This window comes from Sapajus apella, unplaced genomic scaffold (genome assembly GCF_009761245.1).
Source record: "Sapajus apella isolate SASKATOON/1434 unplaced genomic scaffold, GSC_monkey_1.0 scaffold82, whole genome shotgun sequence".
Classification (NCBI taxonomy): Eukaryota; Metazoa; Chordata; class Mammalia; order Primates; family Cebidae; genus Sapajus; species Sapajus apella.
Window position 1 is genome coordinate 6,071,512 of NW_022437022.1, and position 24,533 is coordinate 6,096,044.

Below are 24,533 nucleotides of genomic sequence, written 5' to 3' on the forward strand. Positions count from 1 at the left end.
ACAGCTGTGCATGGCTTGCCAAATCATTCACCTTCAAGGTCCAAGAAGGAAACCCCCCACCAGAGTAGTTTTTCTTAATGTCACAAATGCCCACACTCAAGGGTGACTGTGAAGCTGGTAGGATGATGGCACCTCAGACCCACCAGCTCTCAGCTGATGCTTATGATTTGCAGCCACGGGCCTTCTCACATGCTTTGTGGGCAAATGGCCCTGTAGTCTGTTTGGGCCACTCCTAACTCTACTCTCCTTGTGTCTGCAGCCTCCATGGGAGTCCGATGGATGATTGGTGTGACGGAAATTGACAAGGGCTCTGCCTACGGGAACTCTGACAGCAAGCAGAAACAGAATGACTGACTCAGGGATGTGTCGCCATCCGAAGGGAACCTTGGGGAACTGGTGGCCTCTGCATATCCTCCTTAGTGGGACACGGTGATGAAGGCTGGTGAGCCCCTGCTGGGCACGGCAGAAGTCACGGCCTCTCCAGCCAGGGAGTCTGGTCTGAAGTCTGGATGGGGAGGAAGATGTTCTGTAATCTTTTATTCCCCACGTGCTTTTGTGGGCTTTGGTTTTCTTTTTGTGTGAGTGTGTGTGAGAGTGGCTGTGTGGTGAGCGTGAGCTTTGTTCTGTGATCATGGAAAGGGTATTTTAGGCTGCAGGGGAGGGCAGGGCTGGGGACCGAAGGGGACAAGTTACCCTTTCATCCTTTGGTGCTGAGTTTTCTGTAACCCTTGGTTGCCAGAGATAAAGTGAAAAGTGCTTTAGGTAAGATGACTTAAATTATGTCTCCAAAAAAAAAAAATTAAAGTGCTTGTCTGGGTCATCCGTGGATTATGTTTACAGAGTGCTGCCCCTCATCCTGCCCTTGGCCATGGCTTTAGTGTTTCAGATCCTGCTCACAGGAGGCAGCTGCTGCAGAGGCGTGGACAGTTCAGAGGGGTGGGGAGGCCAGCATAGCTCCTTGCAAGAGACACAGGTCCAGGTGCTCATGAGCATTTGTGAGGGCAGAAACAGCGAGCACATGCGTGGAGACCAACCAAGCGCATCCTTGGCACATAGCAAGGACTCTCAGTCTCTGCAGTGGAGTTTATTGGCATAAAAGTCTTGAAGATGTGCCCAACTCTCTGAAGAAACTGATCTTGAAGTTGAATGAATGTACAGCCTGGGGACTCTAGTGATTTGTGAGATGAGCTTGCATTAACAACTGTTCCTCTCAGCCGCGATAGCCAAAGTTGGATCCCCTAAAGAAATGCAGGTTCACATTATAAAAATACCTGGCCCTTCCCAGCATGTAGAGCTTGTCTGTGCCCTAAAGCAGCCAGGTCCTGCTCTGATCAGGGTCAAATCAGAGCCGACATCCCATGTACAAAAACCCCCCTGGGCTTCTGTCTGCCTTCTGGGCTCCTGCCTGCTCCCACTTTACTCCACGGAAGAGTTCTGCCCTGTAGCATCTCCAGTGGCCTTTGCAGACTGCTGTCGGCCAACGGGTGCCAAAAATGCAAAACAAGAAGGAACAAAAAGCAATGCTATTTTTGCAGAACAATTAAATAGCAGCTATTATGTCGTCTTAGGCCGAGGTACCAATGGCACTTGGACAGAGGTGTATTTGGAGCATGAGTTAGGCAGGATACATCTTTCTCCTGGTGTGCAGCTGCAAACTGCCAGTAGAAGCTGCGTGTGTAACGTGAGAAGGAACGAACTGCTCCATACAAAACTGGCCAAATAGTATAAGGCGTATTCTATTCAGTCGTCATGGTTTTGGCTATTTGCTCATTTAGTCACTGTTTGTTTACCAAGCACAACCAAACTAGATACGCCAAGGAGTTAGTGCTAGAGAAGCTCCCTCTGCTGACAGGACAATAATGCATTGTTGACACAAATGAATTTGAATCCACAGAAGTGAAAAAGGGAACAAATCCTGGCTGACTTGTGGGAAGAGCACACTGCAGAGCTGGGCCCTGAGTTAACTTGCTGGCAGCACTGCAGGCAGGCCTGATGGGAGCGCCCAGCACATCTGCCCACCCCACACACCGCATGAAGCACTGACTGCAGTTTTGTGGGCTAAAGCCCAGGACGTGACCCTAGGCAAAATGGGCCCTTGGATAAGTGGAGGTGCGCACAGTGTGTAGCCTTGTGTGTCTGAGCACACCCTGGTGGGCCTGCGCTGGAGTCTCGGGCTGGTCTCAGAGGGGTCCGTGATGCTGTGAGGTATGCCGTTCACCTCAACTCTGCAGCTCATCGGCTGTCGGATTTGGGTGAGACACTTTCTTGCTGAAGGAAGCTCCCCATTTGCACAATGGGGGTAATGATAACTACCTCTTGGGCTGTAAAGGGTAAAAGAGGCAGACTTCATCCTAAAGCACTAATCCAAGGATGAAAGATTAGAAAGCTGCCTCTATGTTGCTACTTCTAAAAAAATGCTCAGAAATTTTCTTGTCATACTAAAAATGTGTCATTTTCTCGCTGTCATTCTTCCATTCAACACAGAAGTAATATAAGTTCTAAAAACATAGATCCAGGTGCCCACAGACATTCCATTTTCTTCCGAATTGGCTCTGGTATCACACAAAACAAAAGCAAGCAAACAGGCTGCCTGCTAGGGCCTTAGGTGCCAGGCTGGAGGAATGCAGGCAGAAGAATTCTCCTAGGAAGTAACTAAGCCCCAGGTTTTTGAATTGCCTCAGAGCCGAAAGAGAATGTGGCATGCTGGGGGAGAGAGATCTGGACCTTTCTCATCAGTCATTTGGCCTGTCCATGAAGAACAATGTCGTTATGTGGCCTGCAGACTTGGTTTCCTTGTACCCTGCACCCTTAACGACACAGCCAGCCACAGGTACTCCTGGCCGGCTCTTCACCCGTGTTCAGGTCACACGGAGGTCACCATCTCTTCAGCAAAGAACTGCTTTGGCTCCCATGGTGTTAATTTTTCTATGAGTTAAAAACCCATGGAGTTTAAGCCATCTTTTTGTGTCCTAAGTAGAGCTCCATGGACTAAGGAGCTACACTTCCTGTCTTTTCCACCTTTTCCTCTCGTTCTAGCTTAGAGCTTATCACCCTACTGAGAGCCTGTTCTGTAATTCAAGGTGGCAGAGAAAAATACAAACCTTGACTGAACTCTGGTGAGCAATGCAGGGTCATCCCCGGACATCAAGGGCCATAAGCTAGGCGACTCCTGCAGCTTGGAGGCAGGGAATTGAATGGACTTCTTCCAGGAAACCCAGCCCATGGGGACTCTATTAAAAGACACCAATCATTTGGAAGATGCAGCTTGAGGTCTGGGGAAGTGGACTGATTCTGCGACTACTAAGTTAACATGATTAACCAGGCGAATGAAGTAAGGCACTTTGTGAGTCAGTCTACAACCCTGCTTACTTTTACAGAGAGAAAACAAACTTTTTTCATGTGATCACACAGAAACTGGAATATCTCAACTGCTGTATTCTCTAAACAAATGCATGCGAAGCCTTGTAAAAGTAGCTGACGATTAAATTTTAAAACATTAGGGGTTTTCTAATATTTCCATACGTGGGACAGAAAGTGATTTAAATTTCATTAATTGTCCAGCCAAACTTATAGTAGGTGATGTGACAGGCACAGAAAAGACCCCACTGGAGTGGAGGAGTGGACTGGCTAGTCCCCAGGCAAAACGGAAGGGACTTTGCATAGGCTTTAGAACTTATTCATAAATATCCACCAAAGTGGGAAGAAAGGTATCCAGTGGAAATTCTCTATAGTCTCTACTCCCGCTCAAAGGAAGAGATTTCATCCAGCTTTCTCTAAAGCAATGCCAGACTTTCCGCACACTTATTAGGTTAAAGATAAAGAAAAACAAATACTTGGTTTGTCCGTCTCTTGAGGGGCCCTAGGCTATCTGGAGGAATATTTGTGAGCTGCCATTTGTGGTTAAAAGAACATGGAAGCACACCTGTGTCTGTAGCTGACCACTAAGCCATTGCTTCCTTCCCCCAGACTTTACAGGAGAGCCCCAAACGGTGACTCCCCAAGGTGCTGTGGAGTAGTCCCCGCAGGCTGCCTCCCTCACAACTGTGTCTGACAGTGCCTTAACTGCAGTAGCTCCCAAGTGAGGTTTATAGAGAAGGAAATACTTAAGCAAGCCTACATGCAACATACTCACGGATGTGCTGGCTTCGCCATGCGTTCTGACTCTTCTGGTCCTAGTCACGCCTTGGTGCAGGGGGCTGAGCTCTGCTGACAGGGGCTGCTGGGAGAGTAGCCGTTCAGCTGAGAAGGCGTTTCTAGGCAAAGGTGGGCGAGCTGGTGTTCCAGGCTGCTGAACACGGCATCTGCGAACGCACTGCGTTGCTCCACGGTGCATTCAGAAGAGGCCAGCATCTTGCATCTCAGACTCTGGGCTCATTCTTTGCTTCTGCCAAGGAACCATTTAGGGGCTTCAAGCCAACTGCTTAAATTCCCCCTTTTCTGGATTTTTCCCCATCTATATAAGAATATGGCGGCTGTGTGGACAAGAAATTTGGTTGCATCTCAGTAGCGTGTTTCCCTATCTTCAGAAATTTAATTCAAAACAATTTTTGAACATTTTTTTTTGGCCAGGATGAATGAAGCTCAAGTCCCATCCTGAATGTGCATGCTAGACAGCGCGTAAGCAAGCAATCTGTACACATGCCAATCCCTCTCACTCCAAAACTGGAGCCTGTAATGAAGGCCCAGGGCCCGCCTGGTCGTCACAGAATCCTGCAAGCCAGCACAGTGCCTGACACCTACTTAGGCATTTGCGCACTTCCAGCATGCTCATTCACATCCTCAGCATCCCCGCCTCCTGCAGCCAGGGCTTAGGATGAGTGTTCCCAGAGCGTCAAGTACACTGAAACATAAACCAGATGCTCCAGGTGTTTTGACCTGTCACAATGGCTTTTGAAAACAACGGATGTACAACTTGAGAGAGGGACTTGCTGGACTTCTTAGGCCGAGGACCAAGGACATGCTGCTGTCCCTCTTGGTCCAGGACATTGGATACCATTCACAGAATTCATCACCAATTGGCACAGTACCCGATCATGACATTCAACTGTCTGAAATTACCCTTTTGGTCAAAAATTAAGATATCAGAAATTGCACCTACATAGTAGGTCTCCTCATTGGAGTCCCATCTCTCTGAGCACAGGGGTGGGCTCCTGAGCTCACAGCCCTGCCCCATCCCCCATCCGCCTCAGGGTCTCACCATAGTGGCCCTCAGTGAAGAGTGACTGCATGAAGGGGGCACTTACTAGAAGCCCGAGTAATGGAATTTCAATTATCTTCTGATTGAACCGCCTTCCTTATGAATAATTAGGCCAGAATGAACTTGAGTGCCTTGTGCAGTCAATACTTTGTCGTTTCGGAGTTACCAGCAAAAAAGCAAAGCTGTTCTCCGGGAACAGACATGCAGGTTCCCACCCAGGCCTTCCTCATCTCCTGCAGCCTCATCCTAGAGGGTTAGTACAAAGGTTGTGAATGGGTTAAAAAGCAGTTCTTAAGCACCTGCTTAGATCTCTTCGGTATCTGGAAACATCCCCCAGGGCTGTGTTAGTAAAGCTTTTCATTGGTAAGACTCATAGAATTTTTACATTTGATTTTTTTATACGAGGCAGTCTTGTTTTACATGTCGGAATGACGAGATTTTTTTACATTTATGGCACCTCTGGTTTCTGTTGAATTTTAAGGAGGTGAGTGGTATGAACACAAAGGTTGCTGCATAATCATTCCTTTGCATTTCAAGAATAAATTATACAAATGTCACTTTTCCTTTTTCTTTCCATAATACTAGTTTTAGCCAGATCTTTGCCAAACGTTCTAGGAAGTTCAGAAAAGTCATCCATGGAATTTCGGAATGCCATTCTCTGTCTTTGCACATGATGAGGATGGAAAGGCGATGAACTAGCACAGGGTGGCCCAGACTTGTAAAGTGTCTAAGCCACAACGCTGCAGAGCCAGCTCCTAGGTAAAAATGGCATAGCCTGGGACGACCCAATGCTACAACTGGAGCTTCCTGACTTGCCTCTGAGGCAGAAACAGCGAGCCTGGCCCAGGCCTCCCACGGGCACGCAGGCAATAGTTGTTGGTGGGAAACAGAGCAGCCCCTCTTTTGCTTGTTCTGTCAAAGAAAGAGGTTAACCACGGGCAAGGGCGGAACACACTCGGCTCGGTCAGGGAATGAGTTGCTCTAAGTGAACAGTGAATGCTTACCTTTCTGCCTGCATCAGCTGTACCCAGGGTTCGTGATTATTGTGAACCATTAAGGGATGACCTTTGAGGAAACCGACTTGGAGGGAGGCAATTTAAGGAGGGAAAGTGGGTGGGTTATAGAGACTGCTTTGCAGCCACATTCAGGAACGGAGCATTAAATGGATGACTTTTGAGTACATAAAAGCAAGCAGTAATGGCTAGGAGAGAGCAAAGATGCCCTAAGAATGACATCAGACTGACCAAATGTGCCTTTTCAAATAAGTTATGAGAAGTAATGAATTGGAATTATAGCAAGGTATTGGACAGAACCATGCTAGTCTTCGAGAGAATGTGTGTATTGGGTGGATGTTTGGATTGGATGAATGGTAACTTTTTAATGTGAAACAGAGAGCTGATATATGGACTGTCATGTCAACCTGGGGTACTGTCCCTCTGTCATGTGTAGCAATCTTTCCAAATTTTTGTTGTTGGGTTGAACAAAGATAAAACTAATAAAGTATGTGGTGGATACTACTAGACAGCACAGCTTACTGGACTGGATGAAAAGAAACTTTAGCTTGGGAAACTGTGTATCTCTCCACTGCCTCACCCAGTATCTTCAGGAAAAGTGGAAAGGCTCTGCAGTGGACCCATGCCACTCCCCTTGCCTAGTCCGGGCCATGCTAGCCCTTTGCGCCAGTGCCCCGCCTCTTCCAGCTTGACCACGATGCCATGCTCTTCCCACCCCTCTCCCCAGGTCTCATTCTTTCTCCTTCCTTGCATTACTCAGAGATCCATCCTCGGAACTTCACTCTCTAAGCAAATCCCCCGCCATCTCTCATCAGGATGTGAGAACAGACGGGGGCTGAGGGTGGAGCCTGGGGCATGTCTCACATTTAACTACGTATTCAAGCTTTGTCTCCCTGATTACAGACTGTATACTCTATGAAGGCACGGATGTCTGCTGAATTAAGATTAATGTAAATCCACAGCATGGAATGCTGCTCTTGATACTGTCAGAACACCCACAGTAATGGTTGGTTCTGACATTCTTTAAAAAGGTATCGATAAACTGAAGCAAGGCCTGAGAAGAGCCAAGACAGTTTCAGAAAACTATTACAGAAGGAACTTGGGAAGCAGACATGAAGGACTTACAGTGAGGGGAGACAGCAATATTCAAATATATACAGGAATAGTCAAGTATTGAGAACACAAATAAGCAATATGATGAGGCTGATTTCGGCCCAAAACAAAAAAATGTTGTACAGCAATTCAAATCACTCAGAAGCGGAAGGAAAGACAGTGGAGGAAGATTATGAGTAAAGAATGAATAAAATGCAATATAAACAGTACATCCTGGAGTTGTGAGAAAAAGCAACCCTGTCAACTTTAAGGAGACAGTTGACATGAAAATGCAAGGTGATGAGAAAACCACTGAAGTGGCACCTGTGTCTGCAGTAAGTCACTCTGAAACAGGAATGATTCCAACGGAATGACTAAGAACAAACTACCTGACAGTATACGAAAAGAACTGTGCTTCTATGATTGACAACAGCTGTCTCAAGAAGACAAAGTGTGACTTGACAAAATGCCAGAGCACTGGAGCGGGCTACCAGAGGACTTGCCCCAGAGTGAAAGCCTGTGACCCTTCTGTTAATTCGGGGAGGCTGGGGATTTGCAAGGCTATTAGGTTACAGGGATAGATGACGTGATAAACATTTCAAGCAGTACCTGTCTTGGGAGTTTCCATCACAACACTAGATCAGTGACTTGCCATGACCTCAGACACCACACTAAGAGGTTACCTGATTCAGCACATGGCCAATAACAAACTGATCCCTTCCAGGAAAATATGTTGATCTTTTTACCAGGAGAAAAAGAGCAAGCTTCAAAGGACAGACTCATACTCGTGAAGGCAGAAATGCAGTCTTGAACAGCAAGCTGAAACTCTTCTTGGCCATTCTGGACTTTTGTAAAAGCTTTTAAAACCTAAACAGAGTCCATAAACATAAAGGAATGTCCATGATCTTAATGGCTGCTGTGCCCTGGGCAATGACACCTCATTTTGGCATCAACAAACAACATGCCTTTGAAAGTCCTGCTTTAGAGCTGCCTCCGGCATCCTGTATAAACCAGTTTTGTTATCTCACAGCTTCCACACCTAAGCAGTCCACCTTTTTACTGCAGTATAAAAAAATGCAGAAATAAGGTAGCATTATACATCCTGTTCCCAGAGGGGATGGCTTCTGAAAGAGGATACTCTTTGATATAAACTCTGCTAGACTAAGAAAACATTGTTTCTTAATTTTATTTAGTGCTCTAGAGTGGGGTTGGCCAATTCTGGCTACAGCCCTACCTGGCCTGCAGCTTGCTTTGTAAATCAAGTTTTGCTGGGCACAGCCACATCTATTCACCTGCACATGATCCATAGCTGCTTTTGCACCACAACAGCAGAGCTGAGTTGTTGTGACCAAGACAGTATGGACCACAAGACCAAAAATATACACTCTCTGGCCCTTTCCTGGAAAGGTCCAACAACCCCGTGCTAAGGAATATAATGCCAGCAGACTGAGGCTGATATGCAGAAGGGAAGAAAAGCTGCTTTCTGCTTTCATATTACTTTTTTTTTTTCTTATTGAGAAGCCACCTTTAGAATGTGTTCAAGATATAAGCTCTATTTTTAAAAATGGTCTGGAAGATTATTTTTACCATCATTTTTGTCTTGACCACTTTCTGTCTCAAGAAACTTTTAAAGATGAATAAATTAAACCCAAGGCATGCAGAAGGAAGCAAACAATAAAGATTAATATGGAAAAAAAATGGAAACCAGCAAAACAATATTAATGAAATCAGAAGTTGATTATTTGAAAAGGTCAACAAAACTGATAAACTATTAGCCAAGAAAAAGAGAAAACACAAATAGAAGCAGACTTCACTACCAGCCTTAGAAAACTTAAAAGTATTATTAGAGACTACCATGAACAATTGTATGTCAACGAATAGACAATTTAGCTAAAGTGGACAAATTCCTACAGACTTAAATTACTGACACTGACTAGAGGAGAGAGTCTGGAGAAGGGAAATGGCAGGCGGGAGGCAGGACTAACTTGCAGCTCCCACTTGGATGGACAAAGCAGCATCTGGAGACTCACACATCATAAACTTTTGCTCCAAGAATATACCAGGAAAGCCAAGAGAATCCACAGACCCTTTGAAGGGGGCGGATTGCTGCTGCACGCTCCACGCTCCATGGGATGGGACAGCTGAGGAACTGTGAGTCTGCTTGCTTTCTCAGCTGGGAGCTTTGTAGCCTGGGGCAGGTTCTCAGCCCTGCTCACTGGCTGCCTGGAAGCAAACTCCCTGCTTTTGTTGCGGGCATGGTGGGAGTGAGATCGGCCTTTTGGGAGCTGGGTAAGGCCTGTGACTGCCAGCTTTCCCCCACTTCCTGGGTGACCTGTGTGACACAGCAGAGGTGGCCATAATCCCCCTGGGAACATAACTCCATTGGCCTGAGGACCAGACTCCCATTCCCTACAGCAGCCACACCAAGCCCTGCCCAAAGAGAGGCTGAACTCAGACCCATCTAACCTTGCCCCCAGCTCATGATTTTTCTCTACCCGCCCTGGTAGCCAAAGACAACATAATCTCTTGGGAGGTCGATGGCCCTGCCCATTGCCTCATCTGCCCTATACTACTGTAGCTGATGTGCTTTTGAAAGTGCCACCTCCTCGCCGGAGGCCAACCAACACAAAACCAGCTCACTTAACAAAAATAAAACCAAGGACCCTCACAAAGTCCACTTCATTCCCCTGCTGCCTCCACCAGAGCAGGTGCTGATATCCATGGCTGAGAGACCTGAAGATGGATCACATCACAACATTCTTTGCAGACACTCCCCAGGACCAGCCCAGAGCCTGATAGCTCCGCTGGGTGGCTAGTTCCAGAAACAATGGCTGCAGTTTGGCTCTCAGGAATCCCCATCCCTAGGGGAAAGGGGAGACCACCACATCAAGGGAGCACCCCATGGGACAAAGGAATCTGAGCAGCAGCCCTTGAGTCCAAGATCTTCCCTCTGACATAGCCTACTCAATTGAGAAGGAACCAGAAAAACAATTCTGGTAATATGACAAAACAAGGTTCTTTACCTCAAAAGGTAAAGTGTGCTAGCTACTAGCCATGAATCCAAATAAAGACAAAATCTCTGAATTGCCAGAAAAAAATTCAGAAGGTCAACTGTTAAACAAATCAAGGAGGAACCAGAGAAAGGTGAAGTCCAACTTCAGTATCCCATATCATTTTATAGGATATGAATAGAAAAATCTCCAGTGAAATAACCTAAATAAATAACAATCACAACTTCTGGAAATAAAGAACACACTTAGAGAACTGCAAAATGCATTGGAAAGTCTCAACAGAATCCAACAAGTAGAAGAAAGAACATCAGAACTTGAAGACAAGGCTTTCAAATTAATCCAATCCAACAAAGACAAAGAAAAAAAAGAATTAAAAACAATCAACAAAGCCCAAAGCCTCCAAGAAGTTTGGGATTATGTTAAATGATCAAACCTAAGAACAACTGGTGTTCCTGAAGAAATGTAGAAGTCTGAAAAACATGTCTGAGGGAATAATCAAGGAAAACTTCCTGAGCCTTGCTAGAGATCTAGACATCCAAATAAATAAGTTCAAAGAACACCTGGGAAATTTATCACAAGAAGATCACTGCCTAGGAACATAGTCATCAGTTTATCTAAAGTCAAGGAAAGGCTCTTAAGAGCAGTGAGGCAAAAGCATCAAGTAACCTATAATGGAAAACCTATCAGATTAACAGCAGATTTCTCAGCAGAAACCCTTCAAGCTAGATGGGACGGGGGTCCTATCTTTAGCCTCCTTAAACAAAACAATTATCAGCCAAGAATTTTGTGTCCAGCAACTAAGCATCATATATAAAGGAAAGAGTCTTTTTCAGACAAATGCTGAGAGAATTTGCCATTGCCATGCTAGCACTGTAAGAACTGCTAAAAGGAACTCTAAATCTTGAAACAAATCCTGGAAACACATCAAAACAGAACCTCTTTAAAGCATGAATCTCACAGGACCTATAAAACAAAACAATAAAAAAAAGTATCCAGGCAACAAAGGGCATGATGAATAGCATAGTACCTCACAGGTCAATAGTAACATTGAATGTAAATGACCTAAATAAATGCTCCAGTAAAAGATACATAATGGCAGAATGGCTAAGAATTCACCAACCAAGTATCTGCTGTCTTCAAGAGACCCACCTCACATAGAAAGACTCATATAAACTTAAGGTAAAGGGGTGAAAAAAGACATTCCAAGCAAATGGACACCAAAAGCAAGCAGGAGTAGCCATTCTAATATCCAACAAAACGAACTTTAAAGCAACAACAGTTAAAAACAAAGAGGGACATTACATAGTGATAAAAGGAATACTCCAACAGGAAAATATCACAATCCTAAATATATATGTACCTAACACTGGAGCTCCTAAATTTGTAAAACAATTACTACTAGACCTAAGAAATGACATAGACAGCAACACAATACTAGGGGAGACTTCAGTACTCCACTGGCAGTACTAGACAGCTCATCAAGACAGAAAGTCAACCAGCATATATATATATATATATATACACACACACACACACACACACACACACACACACACACACACACGTGTCTATGTATATAGAAACACATAGATACACATATATGTATTTGTACACACACATATCTACCCATACACACATATACATACCATGGAATACTACTCAGTCATAACAAGTAATGAAATAATGGCATTTGCAGCAACCTGGATGGAATTGGAGACCATTATTCTAAGCTAAGCTATGAAGACGCAAAGGCCTAAGAATGATACAATGGACTTTGGGGACTCAGGGGAAATGGTAGGAGGGTGGTGGGGGATACAAGAGTACACACTGGATACAGTGTACACTGCTCAGGTGATGGGTGTACCAAAGTGTCAGAATCACCGCTAAAGAACTTATTCATGTAACGAAACACCACCTGTTCCCCAAAAACCTACTGAAATTTTAAAAAGCTATATACAAACACACACACACACACAAATGGAAATGAAGTCCAAATAGACCTACAAAAAGCAAAAAGACTGGATTAGTAACTTAAAATAGTCCCCAAAAGAGAACTCACTCATGCCTAGCTGGTTTCACTACTGAATTCTATCACACATTTGAACCAGTTTGGTTGAACACACACCCCAATCCTTCACAATCTTTGAAAAAACAGAGAAGAGGAAAATTTCCAAACTCACTGCATGAGGCCAGCATTACCCTGATACCAACGCCGGAAAACAACATCACAAGAAATAAAAGCTATAAGAGCAATATCCTTCATATAATATGGAAGCAAAAGTCCTCAACAAAATACTGCAAATGAATGCAGCAATATATAAAAAGTAATCTATGCAATGATCAACTAGGACTTATCCAGGAATATGAGATTGATTTACTACCCTCAAATCAATTAATGTAATGTACCATATTACAACACAGTAAAGTAAAAAACCATACAACAATAGATGAAGAAAGAACATCTGACAAAATTAAACACCCATTCATGACAAAAACTCTCAGCAAACCAGAAATAGAAGGGAACTCCCTCCAATGGGAAAAGGGCATTAATGAAAAACCTATACTGTAACACCATACTTAATGGTAAGAGAATGAATAATTTCCAGCTAAGATAAAAAAATGTTAAAAATATGACAAGGATGTCAATTCTTACCACCACTATTCAACACTGTAGTGGAAGATCTAGCCAGTGCAATTATGCAAGAAAAAGAAATGAAAGGTATCTAGAGTATAAAAGAAGTAAAACTGTTTTTATTCATGTAAAAGATTATTTGTAGAAAATCCTATGACGCCTACAAAAACCACTAATAGAACTATAAAATAAATTCAGCATAGAATAAGAGGTAAACATATAAAAATCAATTGTGCATGTGTGTGTATATCCACATACTCTGCATATGTGTGTATAGAGTCCATATACATATATATAATATATATGTGCGAGTATCTCTGTGTGTGTGTGTGTGTGTGTGTGTGTGTGTGTGTGTGTGTATGAGGGGGGCAATGAACAATCTGAAAATGAAATATTTTCACCCACAGTAGCAATGAAAAGAATACTTAGGAATAAACTTAACAAGTTCAAGAGGTATACAACAAAAAACACACAGCAGTGCTGAATACCTAAGTAAATGGAGATATATCCTGTGTTAACAGACTGGAAGACTTAAAATTAAGAAAACAGTACTTCCCAAGTTGTTGTTCTACAGATTCTAGTCCCAATTCTAATCACAGCTGGGTTTGTTTTGCTTTTTGTAGAAATTGAAAAAATGATCCTGGAATTCATATTACCCCAAGTAGCCAAAATGCAAATTACCCCAAATAGCCAAAATGATCTTGAAAAGGAAGAACAAAGTTGGAGGACTCACACTTCCCATTTTAAAAAACTAAATACAAAGCGATAGCAACCAAGACAGTGTGGTATGGCATAAGGTAAACACATAGATTAATGGAACACAACTGGAAGTCCAGAAATAAACCTTTTCATTTATGGTCAGCTGCTTAATATGGTTAACTTCAACAAGAATGCCCAAAGAATAGCCTTTTCAACAAACGATACTGGGTCAAATAAACATCCACATGCAGAAGAATGAATGTGGATCCTTATGTGATATCAGACACAAAAATTAACTAAAGATATATGACAGGCCTAATGTAAGTGCTGAAACTCTTAGAAAAAAACATAGATGTAAATCTTTGTGACCTTGGGTCAGGCAATGATTTGTTAGATATGATATCAAGAGCATAAACAACAAACAGCAAGTCGGTTAACTGGACTTCAAAAAAATTTTTTTAAATAGTACTTTTCAAAAGACATTGTTAAAACAAAATGAAGAGACAAGCCACAGACTGGGAGAAAAAACATTTGCAAATCATATGTCCCGTAAGGACCTATATCCATCCAGAACATATAAAACAACTCTTGCAAACCAATAAGAAGATGAATAACCCAATTTTAAAATGATTTGAATACATGTTTCACCAAATAAGATATCCAAATGGTCAACAAGCACCTGAAAAGATGTTCACTATCATTAGGGAAATGTGAATCAAAACAGGGTAACTCTTCATGTTAACTAGAATTGACATTATCAAAAAAAGCACAATTACAAGTATTGGAGAGGGTATGGAGAAGCTGGAACCCTCACACGTTGCTAGTGGGGACATAAGATGGTGTACCACTTTGGAAAACAGTTTGCAAGTTTCTGAAAATGTTGAACATGGATTTACCATGTGACCCAGCAAATCTACTCCCAAGAGAAAGGAAAACAATTCTGTACAAAGACTTGTATGGGAATGTCCAGAACAGCATTATTCATAACCAAAAGTGGACACAACCCAGTCAACTAGTAAATGAATACAATGTGTGGCAGTCTGAACAGTCTCAGTAATAAAACAGAATGACGTACTGACACATGCTACAACATGGATCAATCTCAGAAATATAGTAAGTGAAAGAAGCCAGATACAAAAGACCACATATTATAAAACTCTATTTATATGAATTGTCCAGAATAGGAAAATCTATAGAGACGAGAAATCGTTTAGTGGTTACCTAAGGCTGGGGGTGAGAATGGGGAGTGACTGTAAATGGCCCTGAGATTTCTTTTGGGGTGATGGGAATGTTCTAAAATTGGATTGTGGAGCTAACTGTAGAACCATGTAACTATACTAAACGTTACTGAATTGTACCCTTCAAATACTATGCTAAATATAACTCAGAAAGCTATATTTTAAAAAAAATCTTAAAATTCGAAGTGGCTGTATAAATCCTTTTGTGATACCAACATTCTCTGGACATTAACTTCTTGGCTGAAGGGATCTACTCTTCCGAAGGAAGATGAATACAAAACCTGCTTGAGAAATTACTTGCCCAAGGTCAGTGGCTATGTGTAAGAAGTGAGTCAGTGATCTTCCAGAAAGATCTCAGGAAGCTTTATGGTCAAATCTTTTAACAAAAATTTAATAGAAAAAAAAAAAAATCAAAGAACACCATCAATGATGTATAATTTGGGCTATTTTAGACAGCTAACTGATGAAATGTTTACCTTCTGAAAAAGATGCTTTCTCATCAGCTCATTCAGCAGTATTTACACTGACCTAGTACCTATACATCTTGGTTTAAAAATAAAAACTCCCAACATGTGATAACAAGGCTTAAACTTTTATCTGTTATAAATTTGCTGGTTAATATAAAATAATTTAAAAGAACCACCTTACGTCACTAGCGCTGCTTCATTTATTTCCTTTGCTTTTCAGCGAGGTGATCCTAGATCCTAGAGGGACGCCGAATCCAGTGACCATCTTCAGCACACACGATTGTGCTCCTCCTTTTGAGGAACAGACAAGTGAACACGACAGACTTCTGTATCATACTGGTTGGCTCATAAGCTGTTAACCATTAAAAGACAATATAACTGAGCTTTCCTAAAATAAACCATTTATTGAAAAAAGAACCCTTTTCTTAAATTTCATTAATCAGCCTTTTGCATTACAAACCTGCAGCTTGCCAACAACAACAAAAAAGGTAAGGTTTCACAGTCAGTGCACTCAACAAAGAGGAAATCAAAAACAAGGTATGGGACGCCTGATAACACTACAACTTCTTTTGAACCTAGAAAGGTCAAAACACTACGCTGATGTCACGGTTCTCAGTCACACAAGACATGGAGGAGACAGAGGCAATGGTCCGTGTACAGTAGTAATGGCACTTAACATGCAGCTTCTTTAACCTCGTGGCCACCAGCCCTCCGGAGGGCCTTTTGCCACATCAGACAAACAGGAGCAGCAGGAGAAGTGACGCTTGTCACCTGTGCAGTCTTCAGTCTTGGAAGGTTAAAAAGGCTTATACTGCTTCTCAGCACAGTCTTTATGTAAATATTACATACAGTAGTGATTAACAGAATTTTCCAAGTCCATATTCTACTAGGCTTCATTCTTCATCTGTGCAAACCTGTGAGGAAGCAGGAGAGAGCTGAGCCCTTGCAGAGGCAGGTGTGCCCTCATGCATAAGCACAGTGTGAGCCTTACAGGGAAGGCCCCATCCACTCATCCTGATGCTCCCAGCACTGTGCTGGGCACAGAGGGAGAGGCTTAAGAAATGTAATGAGCAATGGCAGTGGTAAGTTACTGCTCTAAAGTTAAGCCGGGAATTGACTATTGAAAGAATTTTCAAAAATGGGTATGTGCACTCTCAGGTCAATGTAAATTGTTATGCATTTTATAACTAAGACATCAATCGTTATTTAATTACAAATCCCTAACGTCTCCATAGCTGATCCAGCTGCTTGCCCTTTCCTCCCCCTTACCAAGAAGAAATGACCCCACTCTTCCACATCTTCCTTTCCTTTACCAGGAGCTCTCCTGCAGGGCCCTTGCGAGGCTCTTTTCTCCACGGCTCTAGTCTTACCTCCTTCTCCTCTGTGGACCCTCCCAGCAATATTTCTGTCTCCCACACCTGTGCCCTACCACAAATCCCTCGAGTGCCAGCCCCACATATCAAAATGCCCATCTGAAACCTCCAAGCAGATGTTCCAAACATACCCCAAGCTTCGTCCACCAAAGAGCACCCACCATCTCCTGACCCACCCCTCACCCAGCTGCTTCTTTCTCTACTCTGGCAAATGGAGTCTATGACCTGGTGACACAAACCAGAAACCTGGGAGCCACCCTAGACTCCTCCCCTCACTCACCTTTCATATCCAATCAGTGGTCAGCCACAGCACTCTCCTAAACGCCACTGATCACTCACCCAGACCACCCTCTCCCAACCCCTTGGCTGTATCAGAAACTTCTCAATGCTCTTGACTCTAGACTGATCTTTCTAAAACACTATGTCATCGTTTACGTTTACAATAAATGGAAACACCTTCATGTTGTTCCTGCTTTCCGTTCCAGCCTTAACTTCCTGCCCTTCTCTCTGTCCTGTGTTCATCAGGATCTACCTACACATGGCTCCATGACCGCCCCACCCTCCCTGAAGGGTGAGCCTTTCCAAGCCTCTTCGCTTTGTCTTCCATGCCCCTCCCCCACTCCTGACCTGGCCATGCCTCTCAAAGAACTAAGGTACCTCATTCTAGAGAAAAAGGAACTGAGATTGGCTGACTTAATGAAATTCCTCTTCTGAGTAACCTTACATGCCATTATCACAGCTCTTAATGATCAGTTGTTACTGTCTTGACCCCTCAAGTAGACTATACACTTTCAAGAGTGGAAACTCTTTCATCCAGTGCCATTTAAAATTCCATTTTACTGTCTCTAGTGTATCTCAAATGCACCATCAAAATAGATCAAGTAGAAGAACCTCAATGAACATTTTCCAAATGAAAAAACACATACAAAAATTTCTGGCATAATAATACATTTAGTTCCTTACCACTTCAGATACGGGTACTTTAAGGTTTCAAAATTTCATTAAGGTCTAGACGCAAAACAGAACTTAAATACTTAGACACGAAAAAGACTATCCAGCAATCTGCCAAACCTTGACAAACGAATGGTCGAGGAGCTGGCTGGCAGTCCATCTCATCTTTGGGTCGCTTTCAAGGCAGTGAGAAAGGAAGTCCTTTCCTTCAGGGCTTAATCTTTCAGGGATTGGTGGCTTATGTCCCATTCCCACTTTATACATAATTTGAAAGTTGTGCTCATACTCATGCCAAGGCCTCTAAAAAAGATGTTTTTAAAAATCATACTTTAATATATAGCCACAAACAATGCAAATACTCAGTCTCTTTTTAAGCATCTCATAATTAATATATATCAGGGGACAGCAAACTTTTACTGAAAGGGCCAAATAATATTTTAGGTTTACAGCCCATATGACCTCTAACAACTATTCAACTCTCTCATGGCAGCCCGGTAGCAGCTATGGACAATATATAAGTGAACGAATATGACTGTTCCAATAAAACTTTATAAAACAGGTGGCCAGCATAGTTTGCCTACTCCATTTGGGGTATACTATTTAGTCCAACATTATCTAGAAGCCATCATCATGCAGCTAAAAAATATAATACATAAAATTATATAAAAATGTCTATAAAATCCAATTCTCTTATAGGGATAGTTAATATACTACCTTATTGAAAAATAAAAATTCCATTAGTGCAAAGCTTATTTCATTATGATTCTATGAAAAATGAGATTCACAGGGGAAGGAACTGTGTATGGCATTCTAATTTATAATCTATCTTTTTGTTATTGCCAATGAAAGCTTGTTCCTTCTTTTATGTATGGCCTGACGGGAATAACACAGATATCACAACCACCTTCCTATTTCAGTGTTAACAGAAATAATGTTAGCTAGTATTTATTGAGCACTTATATGTGATCTCTTTCAGCAGCTCCAAGGTATAGCTATATAATAATTAACTGATTTCCTATCAATAACTTTTAACTTAGAAACGAAGGTCTCTTAACTTTTTTGCTATAACTGTGTATGTGTAGAGTAAGCTACACATATGCAATACATGCATTTATACATGTCTTTATACATTTGTATTAGTATTATCATTAGTATTAGCTCATTAATATTATCATCAAAAGATACATTTCCAGAAGCAGAAAACTTCTTGGTTTAAGTGCTATGCACATGTAAAATTTTGATATAGATTGGAAGTATTTTCAGAGCAGCTCCACCACATGGAATTTCTGTTCACAATATGTCTATTTCTTTACGTACTTTCTAAAAAGTGAGTATTCTCAATCTTTAAAAATGTCACTTAGCACTTTGGGAGGCCGAGGCAGGCAGATCATCAGGTCAGGAGTTCAAGACCAGCCTGGCCAATATAGTGAAACCCGGTCTCTAATAAAAACACAAACATGAGCCAGGCATGGTGGCAGGTGCCGGTAGTCCCAGCTACTTGGTAGACTGAGGCAGGAGACTTGCTTGAATCTGGGAAGCGGAGGTTGTAGTGAGCTGAGATCACTCCACTGCACTCCAGCTTAGGCGACAAAGTGAGACTCAGACTCAAAAAAAAAAAAAAAGTTATATGTTAAGCTAAAAAGATTTCACTTTAAAATATATAATTCTGGTTAATGAGGTTGTCATCTTCTCACGTTTTCTTTTGTTAATAGACAATCTTTTTAGAGCAGTTTTGAGTTTATAGAAAAATTAACTGGAAAGTACAGAGAGTTCCCATATTCCCCTCCGTGTCCCACAGTTTCCTCTATTACGTATATCTGGTTTAGTGTGCTTCTTTTTTTAGAACTGATGAGCTAATGTCAATGCAATGTTGTTGACTGAAGTCCATAGTTTACATCAAGGTTCACTCTGTTGCACATTCTATAGGTTTGGACATAAACCTACTGACATCTATCTATCATCACTGTGTCCTACAGAGTAGGTTTACTCTAAAAATTCCTTGTACTCCACCTGCTCATCTCTCTGTTCCCTGAGTCCCTGGCAGCCACTCATCTTTGTACTGTCCCTGTGGTTTTGCCTCTTCCCAAATGTCACGTAGATGGAATCGCTCAGTGTGCAGGCTTTTTAGATTGGCATCTTTCATCACTTAGCCACGTGCATTTAAAGTTCCTCCATGTCTTTTTGTGGCTCGATAGCATGTTTCTTTTTATCACTCAGTAAAATTCCTTTGTATGAATATAACACAGTTTGTTTATTCACTTAACTATTAAAGAACATGCTGGTTGCTTCCAAGTTTTGGCAATTATGAATAAAGCTGCCGTAAACATTCACGTGCAGTTTTTTTGTGAGGACATGTTTCTTTTTGTAACTGCTTGCTTCCCTGCGTTTTAATTAGAGGTTTATGCTTCTTCAATTCACTCATAAGAGTTCTCTATGGCATACATCTTACAAATATTTGCTTCCTTGTTAGTCATTTGCCTTAATCTTACTGTACCTTTCAATGGGTCAGATTTTTGTCTCTAATAATGTTTGCTATTTAGCAGAAAATGTGTCCCCAGTATTTGTAATGAATAATCAATCCATAACTACTGTTCTGTTAATGCACAGTGCCCTTCTCCTCCACCAAGTGTGGGGGCTCTGCTTACCTTGCCAGTCACCATTTCTATGACAACACACCCCAGACTCCAGATGTCGGCTGCACGCCCATGGCCTTCTCCTTTGGCACGAGTGATGACTTCAGGTGCCATGTATGCTTTAAAAGTCACAGATAAGGTGACAGTAATGAGTTACAAACACATCACCATGTTTTAATAGAGCCAAGCAATAAACTAATATTGTACAATATTATTTTCCTGCATTAAGTAACAGTAAATATCAAAAACTTACAGACAGTTCAAATCAACTTGTTGAACAAACTTTTTAGGGGACAAATTCTCTTTTTAAAAGAATTTTTGAATGTACACATTTTCAAATTAATTGTATTCACAATGAAAATGGAAAATCTAACCTGCAAAGGAGGAGGCAAGATTTCGTGATCAAAACGAATAACTCCCATTTAACCATAGTGTTGTTTAGACTATAACAGTTTTTTTGTTTGTTTTTTTAAGATGGTGTCTTGCTCCATCGCCCAGGGTGGAGTGCAGTAGCGCCATCTTGGCTCACTGCAACCTCTGCCTCCTGGATTCAAGTGATTCTCCTGCCTCAGCCTCCTGAGCAGCTGGGATTATAGGTGTGCACCACCATGCCCAGCTAATTTTGTATTTTTAGTAGAGGCAGAGTTTCACCACATTGGTCAGGCTGGTCTCGAAGTCTTGACCACATGATCAGCCGCCTCGGCCTCCCAAAGTGCTGGGATTACAGGTATGAGCCATCGTGCCTGGCCATTATAGTAGTTTTAAGAAAAACAATACAAACAACAGAAGAGTTGTTGTGGTAAGAAAAAGAGGCTTTCCTCTCTCCTGTCACCCAAAAGCAGTCATTTAATTTACCAACCCAATAGCTGCTCTTGGGTGGGAGCCCAAGTGTGTGAGGAAGCTGTCCTTCTCATGACTGAAAACCTTTCCCTGCTCTCCCATCCTACTGAAAAAGAAAGGTGAAGGGAACATGCAGGTCCCAAGCATGCTGCATGAAGTCAGAGTACAAAGAACAATGAAGCTGGTCCCTACCTGCTGTCCCCAGGGTGCTGTTCACTTCACCAGGCATGGTCTGGGCATTGTTTTTGAGCTTTACCGAGCATCCAAAATCTCCCAGTTTGATTAATCCAGATGAGGTAAGGAAGATGTTGGCACCTAAAAAGAAATAAGCAGTTGTGAAGCAGCCTCTAAAACACAATGTGGACATTTTGAAGGTTACATGGTAATCTAAACTACCAGGAATGTCATTCACAAACTAAACAATAGAAAGGCTTAGGAAACTTGACTTAGAAAGTATAATCACAGAAAGATTTGTAAGCCTTATTCACCAAAAATGTTAATACAAAGCCACAAAATGCTAACACCAGTGCAGGTAGCCTTGACCAATACATTCTGAACTGAAATACATACCTAAATTATAACACTAATAACCCACAGAGATACTTACAAAGAAATCGCATACAAAACACAAATGCTTATGGTGGCAGTCTGGAAAATTACAGATGTATACAATCAGCAGTGTCTGTAACAGGAAGCGACATGTAGACGAGAACTGCACACACACTGCAGTTCTGCAGAGTCCTCGCTGAGGCCTTTGGATTTCTATGACTGTGACTGGAAACTGTTCTGCAATTTTCAAATATTCCTACAAGCAAGATATATGCTTAACTTGCAGTCTAGTTACAATTTCGGGATACTGTTCATCTCTCAGGAAGTCTTGGTCTTTTGCTAGAGACCACAAGATATTAAAGCTCCAACTAAGTCACACATCTCTGGCATCGTGTCCTGTGTTGACTCCTTCGAAAACCAACAACACAGAGCCAATCGAGTTAGATAAGCAGCCATCTGATAAGCTGAGGTCAACAGCGAATCCTCCTAACTCAGTGCTCCCAGAGCTGATGCTCCCCACAATGGACTATGCAGTGGCAGCTTGATCTTCTTGGACAATTCTACATCTGTACCGTCTTAGCCATGCTGAACTAGAAAGCATTTGATAAGGGCACCAGTGAGCTGACTTGGTTCAGACTCTGAGGGAGTCTCTTCCTGCCATGGAATAAAACATGAAGACACCATTTTGTGACAGTAGACAGAGACTGAGGATAGTGTCTGTGGCAGAATGACTAGAAATGGGCAATGCTACAGCCTCATAAAGAGCCAGTTAAGCCAATGCCAGAATGATCCCAGATACCAAAGCAAGACAGTGGACAGGCAGGCAGCCAATGAGACTGGCATATGCTGGGTTACTCAGGGTGAGCCACATTATAGAGCACGAACAATTCTTATACCCAAGCCAAAGCAGACTGGTGTAATCCAAAACAGCCCCCCACAATGGGGGCCCTGGTATGACCATTATGACCATTCTGAGACAGAAGCGCACCTACTCCCCTTGTGCTATGAGAAAAGCACTTTTAATCCATCAATGTGACCAAATTAACCTTCAGCAGAACTCAGTTTCAAGATTTGAGTAAACCTTATTCTTGTCTCAAAAACACAGCCTCATATTTATATGTGGATTTCTGATCTGATTTACTGTTGCTTTACATATTCATGATGTTCATATATAAATAGACAAGAATCCTGACACGAGAGAAAAAAAGGTTGCTTTGATCACGAATGTCTGGTAGGTCTATGGGCTATGCCAAATCAGGCTATAAAAATAGCAAACTTCATTTTGGGAAAACAGATTTCTCTAACAGCAGTGTTGAACAGAAAGAGCAGACTCTTGAGTAGAGACACGGGTTCTATCTTGTTTCTGAATACAGGATCCTTACAGAGGCGTATTTAAACGAAAAGTATTTCCATCTAGAGAAATCATATGTGGGGATGGGACGAGTGTCTTCAGAGCACCTCCCACATGCTGGGTACCAGTGGTTCCGGCACACAGCAGCCAGGTGGGGGTGGGATTACCTTTAATGTCACGGTGGACTATGCCATGATCATGGAGGACATTGATTGCAATGGTGATCTGCTTGGAATACAGCCTAATCACATGCTCCTGAAGTCCCAGCCTTGACACCTCCTCTAATGTTCCCTCGTCACAGTACTCCATGAAGATGTACATTTCTTCCTGTGGGAGGAATAAACGGCAGCTCTGTATTTACGGTTTTCCTTACATATACGTCAGTGAAAAATCTGGAAAACTTCATAGGCTACACCCCAAAGGAATCTTCTTTCTAACGGTATACTACACTTGCCATCCTGAGTACTGAATGTGTCTCACAACAGTCGCTTCTAAGTCCTCTATAGAGGTGTCTGCCTGCTTCCTCTGTCTGGAATTATACAGCTCTTGGGGATAAGAACATCTCCAAATCACAGGGGATAAATTTCTATCATCCTCTGAAGTTAAGTCTGCTATATAATCTCAGACAGGGACCAACAGGTAATGTCATGTCCCTACAAATACATTATTAAGTACTGAAACACATCCTTTTTAAACATAATTTGTAAAAACATTAAAGATGATCAATCTCCAACTCCCCCTGGAAGCTCATGCTGTATACCACGATGCTCCAGGTGATCCTCTTTCCCTCGACGTGTTTATTTCTAAACACAAGGGGGAAAATCAATTTGAGGTTTTAATTTTCTCTCATTTCACAATGGCTCCCTAAATACACACGAGAGAAAAACCAGTATTACTTAACAGTATACTCAACAGTGGTTCAGCAAAAAAATGGAAAAAAAAAAGTCACAAGAAGTGGTGTAAGGGGTGTTTTAGAAGAATCTTCTGACTGGCAGGATGGGTTTCAGTGCTTTATGATGTCGGGTTAATGACTACAGTCTACAACTTACATTTTAGGAAGAACTCCTCTAGTTTCAGAGAGAAGGCAGAAATGATGTAACTCATGGAGATTTCCTGAGAATTAGGCAAAGTTACTGTGCTCTGAAATGAGAAGACCTGTGATGTAGAACAGGACTCCATTCTGCCCTCACTGATTCCTCACACAAAGAGTGTCAATAGGGTCGGCTTACTCTATGCAGCTCCACACCAAAATACCGAACCAGATTGGGGTGTTTGATGCCTTCGAATATTTTCAGTTCGTCTGCAGTTTCCTTGATAGTCTTATGGTCATTAGGTTGAAATCGAATCTGTAAAGTGAGGTAATGAATATGTTAATGAGCTTGACTTAGTCAACCTAATTATACACATTATACACATACACAGAAACATCATATTGCACCCCATAAACACATATGATTTGCCAATTAAAAATAATTTAAAAATCAAGA

General features: G+C 42.1%; 2 protein-coding genes across 8 annotated transcripts in view; one reads left to right on the forward strand and one right to left on the reverse strand.

Annotated features, from left to right (window-relative positions):
- Positions 1-6,721, forward strand: part of AGPAT4 (1-acylglycerol-3-phosphate O-acyltransferase 4) — a 132,630-nt gene extending 125,909 nt beyond the window's left edge. For all 3 annotated transcript variants that reach the window (XM_032253128.1, XM_032253129.1, XM_032253130.1), the window contains one exon: positions 260-6,721. In XM_032253128.1, coding sequence (XP_032109019.1) covers positions 260-354 — 95 coding nt within the window. In that variant the 3' untranslated portion in view covers positions 355-6,721. The remainder of the gene's footprint in view (positions 1-259) is intronic.
- Positions 6,722-15,728: 9,007 nt separating this feature from the next.
- MAP3K4 (mitogen-activated protein kinase kinase kinase 4) overlaps positions 15,729-24,533 on the reverse strand; it is a 120,011-nt gene continuing 111,206 nt past the window's right edge. For 4 of the 5 annotated variants that reach the window (XM_032253134.1, XM_032253132.1, XM_032253133.1 and 1 more), the window contains 6 exons: positions 24,276-24,392; positions 23,214-23,373; positions 21,339-21,461; positions 20,319-20,425; positions 17,794-17,973; positions 15,729-16,263 (listed from right to left, as the gene is read on the reverse strand). In XM_032253134.1, coding sequence (XP_032109025.1) covers positions 16,243-16,263; positions 17,794-17,973; positions 20,319-20,425; positions 21,339-21,461; positions 23,214-23,373; positions 24,276-24,392 — 708 coding nt within the window. In that variant the 3' untranslated portion in view covers positions 15,729-16,242. Of the gene's footprint in view, positions 16,264-17,793; positions 17,974-20,318; positions 20,426-21,338; positions 21,462-23,213; positions 23,374-24,095; positions 24,187-24,275; positions 24,393-24,533 lie in introns of all 5 variants that reach the window. The other variant, XR_004261287.1, reaches the window with a different exon arrangement.